The sequence below is a fragment of the Oryzias latipes genome, chromosome 20 (genome assembly GCF_002234675.1).
Source record: "Oryzias latipes chromosome 20, ASM223467v1".
NCBI classification, from domain to species: Eukaryota; Metazoa; Chordata; class Actinopteri; order Beloniformes; family Adrianichthyidae; genus Oryzias; species Oryzias latipes.
The window spans coordinates 8,100,963-8,112,531 of record NC_019878.2 but is presented as its reverse complement, the minus strand read 5'-3'; the positions used below and the strand labels follow the sequence as shown (position 1 = coordinate 8,112,531).

The 11,569-nt window shown below is 42.4% G+C and overlaps 1 protein-coding gene across 4 annotated transcripts in view; it reads right to left on the bottom strand.

The window, feature by feature from the left end:
* Window positions 1-4,112: 4,112 nt before the first annotated feature.
* Window positions 4,113-11,569, bottom strand: part of mpp7 (membrane palmitoylated protein 7) — a 157,164-nt gene continuing 149,707 nt past the window's right edge. For all 4 annotated transcript variants that reach the window (XM_023949912.1, XM_023949914.1, XM_023949915.1 and 1 more), the window contains one exon: window positions 4,113-5,707. In XM_023949912.1, the coding sequence (XP_023805680.1) occupies window positions 5,528-5,707 (180 nt within the window). In that variant the 3' untranslated portion in view covers window positions 4,113-5,527. The remainder of the gene's footprint in view (window positions 5,708-11,569) is intronic.

Here is an 11,569-nt window from a genome sequence, read left to right as displayed (position 1 = left end):
ATCCCTCTCAGCTCATTTGAACTTTCAGGGAGCTTGCAGCTTTTCTTAGGCCTTACACACTGCAGCGAGCTTCTCGGGTATCATGGACGTCCAGGGCTCCGTCCCTGTGGTGCAGCCGCTGCCGCGTGGAGGTAACTCAAGCATGCTCAGCATTAATGACCAGTGACCAGGGCCTCCTTGTAATCCACTTACAGTCATTACACAGGGTCAGTGTGGCTTCTCCTGCTGCTCCTGCTGCAGCGCTCTAGTGGTCCAGCTGGACGCCGTGCTTCATCCCATTTGTGCGGTGTGCAGCTGGAAGATCCCAGCAACCTTGTTTAGCTACTTACGCTCTCAAGACCTTGGGGTTTTACAAAGTTGCAGGGATTTAATCCGTCAGCGCAGCTGAAAACCCATCAGAATTGCAAACTTTTCCAAAAAGGTCTTTGCGAGGCAGGGGATGTTTTTGTCGCCTTCACTCATCCAATCACAACAGCGCTGACAACGGTTTGAAGACTCCAGAGAATTATCGTTTAAAAGCTGACAGCTCCGCATTGCTTTAATTATGAACACCTTGCAGAAGAGGCCTGCGAGCCCAAGGGTTTAAGAAAATACAGGTGGACAGCGCTGAACTAAGGTAACAGCCGGTGCTCCTGGACCCCCACTCTCACTCCACGCGTGTCAGAGGAATTCTTCAGCTGCGAGGACCCTCCTGCTGAACTTTTAGCCCCGACTATCGCTGTCAAACCTCACAGTGTCACGTTAACCTGCAGGCAACTTCACGCCCCACCCTGACTGACTTTCAGACTGTTATGATCCCTACAGTCAGATCAGGGTGAAAATAAGGTTTCGTACGGAGGAGCCGTCATTCAGGAGCCGTCATTCCCCCCACCAAAAACATTACCGCTTAAGACTTCTAATTGAGAAGAGCAGGTCAGAGCAACACGGCCTGCAGATCGACAGCAGTAGCGTCTCCCTGTGGTCAACAGCCAAGGATGAGGACATCATAGATGGTTTTTCTTGTGCATGGCCACATGAAAGACAACAGGAGGAAGAAAGGCATTCAAATGCAGCAGGAGTCCCTTCTGAAGCCTCGTTCTTCTGCTCACACTCAACTAGCAGTCACATTATGGGATAACTCAGCCCTGTTCTGTTGGTGTATCCTGCCACCGTGCTTCCAAAGCTGTAAATCAAAAGTGCCGCAGACCATATTAAGACGCTGGACTTCTAATGGATTCCAAAAAATGCGTCATGGGATGCTGAAGGAACCGTGGTGACATGTCGCTGGGTTCCCAACTTTTCCACATCCTCTCCATCCATTTATTCTCCTCCCAAATAATGGGATCGGTTAAAAGCCCAGATTTATGGACATGAAAAAGAAATATGTAAGTAGGAAAGCGAGCGATTCACGAGACTCCACTGGGGTGACATGAACATCCCAGATCCCAGATGAAAGCAGGCCCCATCGTTCCATAAATCCCTGGATTTGGTTCTGCTAAACTATTGCAGCCATCGGGAGTAGGGGGGCGGGGGGCAGACGGCGAGCTGCTCTTTGATTTGGTGGGCGCCAGTGTTCATGTCCTAAGCTGGGGAAGCCATCACTTGGCCTGTTCTCACATGGCAGCTCACTTCTCAAGGGATGTCAGGGAAACATGAATAAAGGAAGCGGGGGAGATTTGCTACCTAAACCTCGCTCAGGCCAGAAGACAGACGCTCATAGAATTACGGGAAGATTTATGAAGCCATGTCAATCTTTGTTCCTACTTACCTCACAGACTCAAACGCACTGAGCACGTTGTCATTTTCTGTGATACATCATCACTCATGTCAAGTGCCCTGGCATGTGTGGCTGCTTCCTCTCTGCTCATTATGCACGTCGGGGGGGAGGGAGGGACACACCAACATCCAGGCGTTCTGAGCCACAGCCTGACAGCACGTCACCATGCAAAGATGCAAAACTGCTTGTCCGTCACCGCCGTCCACCAACGCAGCAGGAGCTACAGGGAGTCTGAGGATCATCAGGGCAAAAGTAACCAGAGACGCCTGACACGTCCAGTTGAGCAGAGCTGAATAAACACATGGAAAAAAAAAAAACCTACAGCAGACGAAGTTCTGGGTGATTTGAGACATCGGCTTGAGAAAACTTTGAGATTTATTTGGCTTCCTCAAACTTACCACCACCTTTACCCCCTTAGGGCTCTTGGTAGGACGGTCCACAGCGGCACTCCACGTTTACAGGAAGTGGGGGTCAGTAAAACGTCGGTGGAACTCCTCCAAACATGAAGCTTTTCCTAAAGACAGGAGCTACTCAGCACAAACCCAAGAATAAAGTCATGGAATGTCTTCCATTGGATGGTTCTTGGAGGAGGCCTGGTCAACTTTAGAGACATGAAGAAGAAGCCTTCAATATTTTCTGCTATACTGTTTTTTAACCAGGAGGAAAAAGTCATTACTTTTGCATGACTTTATCACCTTAATACACCAAAGTCCAGCAGAGTAACACATCTGAGTGAAAATTAAGGAGATGGAAGATCTCATTTGAATCAAGTGGAGGATAGAAGGTAAAATCCAAACGTTAAAACCTAAAATATGAACTTCATGTTGATTTCAGAAAAAGATATTCTACGGAACTAACTTCTTTTTTTGAATCATCTGGATGTAAAGAAGCATCCAGATTTCAATTGCAAAAAAAGCCAAGAGCAGCGTTGTATGACCCGCAGGCGCTTCCCGACCCCACCATGTGGCTACATCCTGACACGCCCTCATTGGCATAGCTGCTGCTAACACCCCACCCCACCCCCCCGTCCACCCCCATCCACACTGGTCAGAGCTACATCTAACAAGTTCATGATAAAAATAAAAATAAACTTTCTAAAAATGACAGCTTTCCTGTTGGTTTAATCTCCATAGCAACCACTTGATGTTTTGGTCGCCTGGGGTTGACGAACAGGTCAATGTAATTTCTAGAAGATTTGGCCAAAGTAAACTTTTAGATTTCCTTGGCAACAGAGGTTATTATTAAACCCTGCCCACATTTCTAATATGACGATATGTCATATCATTTTGCTCAGTTTGAGCCAATGATTCATATATTAAAGTTTCACAATATTCAGATAGAAAAAGTGTGAACAAGCTCGCCATGCTTACACCGTTCAACATCTACAAACCTTAAAACCGATATTTTTTACAATGTAGTTTCCCAATGAGAAGGAGTTAGGCGGTGATAGATTGAAATCTCTAGAGTTTTATTTACACTTTATTCAAGAGTTTAAAATTGGTTGCTGGTACTTAAAAGGATTTTCTTTTTTATGTTCAAGATGGCGGCCTCATCCCAAGATCAGAGGACGACGTAACTTCTGCGGTGGTTGTAGACTTAATCTTCTTATGTGTGGGGGAAAATTTTTCTGAAGATCACTTGATCACTTGAATTGTGGATAAATGTGAAAATAGCAAAAATTCACACTTTGCAACCAAATCGCCAGCAAGTCCAGCTTCTGTGGCCATCCCATAATAATTTCAAAGCTTCCTTTGGTTATCCCTGACATGTGTGCTTAGGTTTTGTTTGCAGATTTAGAAATATTTCTTTAAGCCCCATAAGAGATTTTGGTGAGATTTTAGAGATCTTTGTTCTTTTTTTGGCCATTTCCCCTGCTGTGATGTCAAACTTTATTCTTTTTTGTGGTGGTGGTCGTTATTCCAAATACCAAAACACTTGTGGTCGAGGTGACATTTTTGTAAGAATGTAAGAAATACGGATTGCTAAACAATCTAAGCTTTTTTTTTTTTAAACTCCTGCTTCGTTAGGTATGCAACAGAAACTTCTTTGACATGCTCTCTACTTTTGGCTCAGATAAAACAAAGCCCATAATCCAGCCATATCTTACTCTAGAAAGCCAGAAATATTCATAAATTCACGGTGATACAGGGAAAATATTTCAGTTTTCTTTTGGGAATAGAGCGTTGAGCGCATGACTTTTCCTGCTCTCCCGTGTCGTCATTTACAATGTGAAGTGTGTCGGAAAATTTTCCACTGGTGAAGGGAGATGACCGACGGCACAATGGGATCCCTCTCCGCTCGCCGCAGCTCCAACTGCGCAGACGCAGGCACAAACCCATGAAAGGCGCATTTGAAGTTGTGATTGGCTGGATGTTCTTTACTGTAGCATAAAGACCCATACAGTGTGCCACATAAGCGGCCTCTTCATTTACAAGTTAAAAACAGTCTTCTGTACAAATGTGACCCCTTATCAATGGAAGAGTGGAGGTGTGGCGCACAGAAAATGAAGTACTTGAAATCCCTAAAACACTGTTTGAAACCAAAATTTGTGACAACTGTCAACATGACAGCAGATGGAAAAAAACAAAAAACATTTGAGCCTTTTTTGAGAATAAAATAAAAATGTATTCATCACCCACAGTCGACGCACAGGAGCAAACAAGGCCTTACATTTCTCTACTGCATTTTATAAAACTAAAATTTGTGTTTTTGAACTTTTATTATGAAATTGATACCAACTTTGATTCTTATACGTACCTTTCAACCCAGGAATTATTTAAAAACAGATGTAATTTTCTCTTATGAAATATATTTTTTTTCCTTCAACTCTCTTTGAGGTTTCTCCAAAGTTTGTGACGAGAGCACATGAAAAAAACAGGAACCAAAAAAGAGAGGAGGAAAGGAAGTGTCGTTTGATCACAAGCTACAGTTCTGGTTCTGTTCTGGTTTGAGACCACTTTAAATTCAAATAAATGAAAGTAAAAGCCTTTATTTTATCCAAAAAAGTGAAGATCTGGAAATGAATTTCACAGAAGTTACAGTATCTTTGTGGAAAAAAAAACAAAAAATGTACCCTAAAAAAATCTAATAAAACCTGGCTTTTTCAAACTGCTTTAAATGGAACCAACAACATCTAGCTGATGGGAAATGAAACTCTTCTAGAATAGAAAATATCCATTTAAAAAATGGTGCTACAGTTAAGACCAGTTCCTCTGAAAGTTACATTTTGTGTATAAAAAGAACTAGTGGAACATTTCAGAAAATATATTAATTTCTTTAAATAAAATAGTTATTGCCCTTCTTGTTGGAGTACCTGGCTGAGTTTTATTTGGACTGAACGTTGTGAAAGCTCAGGCGTGTGGTCAGAGAGAAAACTTCTTTTTTTTTTATTGTTTACCCTGTTTTTTTCCCTCACAGTTCTGGAGCCAGCATGAAGTCCGTCGCTCCTTCTGGTCCATTTCTAAGCCACCGGATAATGTTGGCAGAAAGGACAAACAGGTTGAGGATTCTGGATTGGACCTGGAAATGTGTCCAGAACTCCTATCCTGAACAAAATGGATGGAACTGAAGATCCAAATCCCTCCACATCCCACTTTTCTGGTTTTAGTGTGGCAAAGCCAAAGTCGGCGGGGCGGTCCAGATTTGTTCTGCCGATTCCCTCAGAACTAGTCGCAGCAAATATGAAACAGATATGTGTATTCATCTAGAAAAAAACACGTATTTTTGTGGGAAAAGCCCCGCCCTTTAACCCTTTTACAGTCCTTGCTGGTTTCAGGAGTGAGTCCAGCTGACTGGAACCCAACGAGCTTCCGTCTCCACTTTCTTTAGTGCTGACCGCAGCTCGCTGAAGGCCGTTGAGAGGTCGTCGTTGACTATGACCTTCTCAAACAGATGACCATACTGAGTCTCCATCACCTGCGCAGTGTTCACCATCTCCTGGAAGTCTTCCTCCTGCACACAGACCAGAGGAGAGAGGTCAGCACATCCAAGTGGAATTTAAGAAAAAGATCAGAAAGGAGTCAAATACTTATATCGTTAACACTAAATGCATGGCTTTAGCGCACAAATAAACATTAGACGTGTTTGCAGAGCCTGTTATAACCCCGGTACCCACGCATGAACCCTGGCACCCCTTCTGCACGAAAGCCTCAAGGAATTTTTCCAATTTCCACCATCGAGTACACACAGTTATCCAATTCCCTAAGCAAAACAGAATCTCCTCAAAATAAGTCAAGTACAAAACATAGCCTTAACTTAAAAATGGCAGACACGAATAAGCACACATGACTGAGAAATGACAGCATGTGCACAGACAGTGGACTAAAATGGACTCGACTCAGGTCAGCCTTGAGGTTTGATGAGGTTTCAATCATGGTCATCAGACGTGGGATTGAACAGCCGGCCCTGCAGGCCCGAGTCAAACCAGAATATCAGTTTCTAATTCAGCACAAGTCTATTTTAGGTTGACCTGTCGTTGGATCAAAGCAAACTTAGGAAAATAAAGACTTAAAAGTCCCAATCCAATCATCTTTTGATCTATTTCGAAAGCCTTCCCAGTCGTCTTTTAATTATGATTGTGATTTTTTTGTCAACATCAAAAAACCTGTGTCGTTTTCTAGGATATAGTTTCTGCAGAGTAGCAGGAATTCATTAAAAGTTTGCCTCAGAGTTATGAGCATGACTGTTGGCAGAGAGCAACCCCCACCCCTCTTCCCATCTCCCATAATTGATCTGTTTGTTTAAATGGTCTTAAAGGCCCTCATTAAAATTACTAGTGCAAAAAAAATGGCACGGCATAATGGACAGTTTGGACAGATGCCAGCTCTGATGAGGGAAACAGAGACATACATTGATCTAGTCGTATGTAGGTGTATTTGTAAGAAATGTGATTTTTTTTCCAACAGTTGTCTGCTCTTTATTAACAACAATTTAAATAGAAATTTAATTTTAAGCTGAATTTTCTTTACACAAGAACATGTTAAAAACAGAAACACAATCGTCAGAGTGGGTCTTTGAGACTGTATAGCTAGGGCGGGTTGTGTCTTTTTAAATCTAGAAAGGGGGATGCACATCCTTCTTTGGTCAACCTCTGGACTGCAGTAACACACTTTGACACCAGTCAAAACACACTTCCATGTTTGCAGTTCATCCGCAACTCTGCTGCCCAAGAAGCAAAAACACGATCATGTAACTCCATGTCATGCTTCCCTTCCCTGTCTGACTCCTTTCATTTGGGAGTGACTAAAAGATTCTATTGACTTCATTAGAACCTCCAAAGACTCTTCAAGTTTAGCTGGTGGTGTTTCTGTTGGCACTGATGTCTTTGGAGGCGATTATGGCTCAAAGTCAAGCGCAACAAGTTCAACTGACTCATTCTCCACCAGAGAGTCTCACAAGTCCCTTTTCCCAAGTCCAAGTCAAGCGTAAAGTCTTAAAAGGGTTGATTAAATAGATATATTTTTGGGTGAAAAATGGTCAAGAAATTACTTAAATAACTTTTTTGGGACACAATACCAGGCATTAGGTGTTTGTGAATTCTCAAAGCAATAATATGTGAAGGGAGTTTTTATTTTCAGACCTTTCAGCATTGTCCAAAAATAAAAATAAACATCGTTTGCAAGTCCAGAGTCCTTGAGGTTGAGTCTTAGGTCAAGTGTAAAGTCTCTGCACATGTGAAAACAAACCATAACTTTTATAAATATTCATCTATCAGTGAATTTTCAGTTCCTGCCGAATCCCTTTTGGGGTTGCAGGAGTTATGCAACTAATGCTGGGCGATGATGGGGTTACACCCTGACAGACCCGGGCGCAGAGCATCATTGTAAAACTCTCCTCTGAACCTCCCTTAGGGTTAGTGCTGGTGCAAAACCCATACAAGGAAAATCAAGCAGGTCCTAGCTTTAGCTTATGTGCTGAAAGACAAGTGAAAGGAGCGCGTCATAGAAACCTTAAAGTGACAGACAGCAGTACTCACAAGCAGAATTATGATGTCATTAAATGTGGTTTATTAAACATTCTATCCATTTCCTCTAAGTCTTAATCAATGAGTAAATTAATGATAACAAAATTAGTCTACTAGCCTTAACAGAAACTTGTTAAACTATGTTAGATTGAATGAAGCAACCCCTCCCACTTATGCTAACTATCAGAAATCTAGGATCTCAGGGAAAGGAGGTGGTTTGGCAGTAATATCACAGTCTAGCTTACTTCTCAGCCCTAAAGTTAAAAATATTTTTAACTCCTTTGAAAGCATAATATTGTCTATAAATCACCCAAACAGGAAGACTCAAAAACTTGTTTTATTTATAATTATTTACCCCCCCCCCCCCCCCCCCCCCCCCGGCCCGTATTCAGAATTTTTAACTGAGTTTTCCGACTTCCTATCGACTATTGTTTTAGATTGTGATCAAATTATAATAACAGTGGATTTTAATATTCATGTTGATGACCCCAGTGACTGTCTAGGAAATGCTTTTGCAGCTTTATTAGATGATGTTGGTTTCACCCTAAATGTAAATGAACCCACTCACTGTCAAAGGCACTCCCTGGACCTTGTTTTAACCCATGGTATAGAGATTGGCCAGCTGAGTGTCCTTCCTCTTAACCCCATCATTTCTGATCACTTTCTGATTACCTTCCAGTTTACATTAGATCATGCTACTGCCCCAGTGAATAAGAAACAGCTTAGAAGAACCTTAACTGACCGTTCTGTGTCTGAGTTTAAACTCACAGTTCTGCCAGTACTTAGTGACATTCTGAGAAAATACTCTGAGACCAGCTCCCATAGTATCAGTCCTAGTATAAATGACCAGTTTGTTAATGATGCCTTACAAGCCCTCAGGAGTACATTCAATGTTGTTGCCCCCCTGAAACCTAAGTGCGTTAGACAAAACCGAGTAGCACCGTGGTTTAACGCTGAAACACGTTCTCTGAAACAAGTAACCCGTAAGTGGGAAAGAGAATGGCGCCGCTCCGGTTCAGAGCAGTCTCTGAATACCAGGAAACATAGCCTATTAAATTATAAAAAAGCTCTGCGTAGAGCTACAACCCAGAACTATCCAACCTTAATATCAGAGAATGGAAATAATCCAAGATTTCTTTTTAGTACTATTGCTAGATTAACTCGCAGTCAGAGCTCAGTAGACACACATTCCTGTTTCTCGCAGCTCTGATGATTTTCTTACATTTTTCGACAGTAAAATCTCAAATATTAGATATAAGTTGAATCAAGTTATTCCTACTATCAGCCCAGAGCAGGCTGAAGCGGTAGAAGTGGAGGCATCCATAGAAACCTCTGTAACATTGGACTGCTTCACTGCTGTGGATCAAGTGGAAATGGCATCAATTATTACGTCCTTCAAATCCTCAACTTGTCTGTTAGACCCAATTCCCACTAGACTTTTTAAAGAAACCTTTCCCCTAATTAATGACTCCATATTAACAATGACAAATACCTCTCTGGAAACGGGTTACGTGCCACAGTCTTTTAAATATGCAGTTGTTAAACCTCTTCTGAAAAAGCCCAGTTTAGATCCTAGCAACTTGGCCAACTATAGCCAATATCAAACCTCCCATTTATTTCTAAAATCCTAGAAAGAGTTCTAGTTAAGCAGCTTCACTGCCACCTACAGGACATCAGCCACTTTGAAGACTTTCAGGAGGGGTTTAGACCCCACCACAGCACGGAAACTGCATTAGTTAGTGTCAAAGGCTGCACTGAGGTCTAACAGGACCAGAATAGAAAGTAGCCCCTTTTCTGATGCCAATAACAAGTCATTAGAGACTCTATCGACCACAGTATTTTACTCCATAGATTAGAGCAGGACATAGGGATCAGAGGATCTGCTCTCCAGTGGTTTAAATCCTTTTTATCCGATTGGTACCAGTTCGTTAATGTAAATGGACATTCCTCTCAGTGCACTCGAGTTAACTATCCTAAGAGTTCCTTAAGAAGTCTCCAGCTTGTTCAGAACGCAGCAGCTAGATTGTTAGCTGGAACTAGCAGAAGAGATCACATCACTCCTGTGTTAGTTTCACTTCACTGGCTCTCAGTTGATTCCAGAATAATTTTCAAAATCCTCCTGCTAACCTATAAGACCTGACATGGTATGGCCCCGTCCTATATTAAAGACATCATAGTCCATTCCCTTCCAAATAGAACACTTCACTCCCAAAATGCATGTCTGCTTGTGGTTTCTAGAATTAGTAAAAGTGCGGTTGGAGGTAGAGCGTTTAGCCACCAAGCCCCTGTTTTATGGAATAAACTCCCAGCTCATGTAAGAGAGGCCGACTCAGTTTCTACATTCAAAGTTAGACTGAAAACATTCCTCTTTGGACAGGCTTATTGTCAGACTAGTTAGTATTCAGAGATTATTTAACTTAATTTTAATGTGTTTAAATTAAATTTAATAACAATAACAATTAGTTGTTAGTAGGCTGCTAGAAGTTTGAAGCTGGGGTAACTGTGGTGCACTGGGGTTCTGTCCTCTTTTCTCATCTTCTTCTACCCTTCCTCTCTTGTCTATTCTTGATCATTGTTCATCATTTAGTTCTCCATGCCTCTGTTTGGTGCAGTGCGATTCATGTATTGTCCCTCTTTCCCTCTCCCCTCCTGGGGAGTGGCACTGCTTCCAGATTCCAGTTGGCTTATCCGTGCTCCTGTTCCTGACCGTGTACCTCGTCTCTTCTCCTTCACCTTCACCTGGCTGTGGATCCTGCCTCTGGCTCATCTCTGGCTCGTCTCTGCTCTGTACCTGGCCGTGTACCTCGTCTCTGCTCCTGCTCCTACACCTGGCTGTGGATCCTGTCTACGGCTCGACTCCACGCCCCTGGCCGTCCTCCCAACTTTGGCTGGACGAAGCTCGTCTGCTGGACTTTAAATGTGTAGTTGTAGAGTTAGATAAGTTAATTCTTCTCTATGAGTTCTGGTAATCGTCTGTCCGTCCTGGGGGAGGATCCCTCCTTCATGTGGGCACCCCTGAGGTTTCTTCGTTTTTTCCTGAATCCTTTTTTTTGGGAGTTTTTTCTTACCGTGAAGGAGGGTCTAAGGGAAGGGATGACTGTTTAGTTTAGTCTATTTGGTTATTTCAATTTAGTATTTTCCTATTGAATTCTATTTTGTTTCTGATTCTTTTGATTTTATGTTTCATTTTTTCAACTATTGATATGAAGCATATCATTCGACTGTTGTTGTGAATTTGGGCTATACAAATAAAATTGAATTGAATTGACCCTGAACAGGGCGCAGGTCAGGGACAAACACTCACATGTACACCTAGGGACAATTTAGAGTCACCACTGAACCTATGAAGGGCTGTTGGAGGAAGCCAGAGTGCCCAGAGAATATCCACACATGGGGAACATGCAAACTCCACACAGAAATGATCCAGGATCTTCTTGCTGTTGGGCGAGGGTGCTTACCACTGAACCAATGTGCAGCCCCCTTTTAAAAATACAATTTTTTTTAAAACCAAACTTTTATTGTTAACTGTGCAGCTGAGCTCTGGCATAACATGTTCCCACACAAACAGAAAGACCTTTAAAAGAAAAACCATAAAGTACGCTGCCGTCATGAAGTGCATTTCTTTATATTTAACTTTCAAATCCTCATTTACCCAGTCAGGGTCAGCCAAAGGCCCGGATGTGGCCCTGGTTTGATCCAAAGCACAGGGAAAAACCCCATCCTAACGGCGAGCAGGAGCAAAATAACTTATTTTTATTGGGTTGGAGGTAAATATTGGATACCTGGGGCTCCTGTATTAATAAATAGAGTGCTCTGAAAGAGGGCCGGTATCTCTGGCGGTGGTCCCTGTG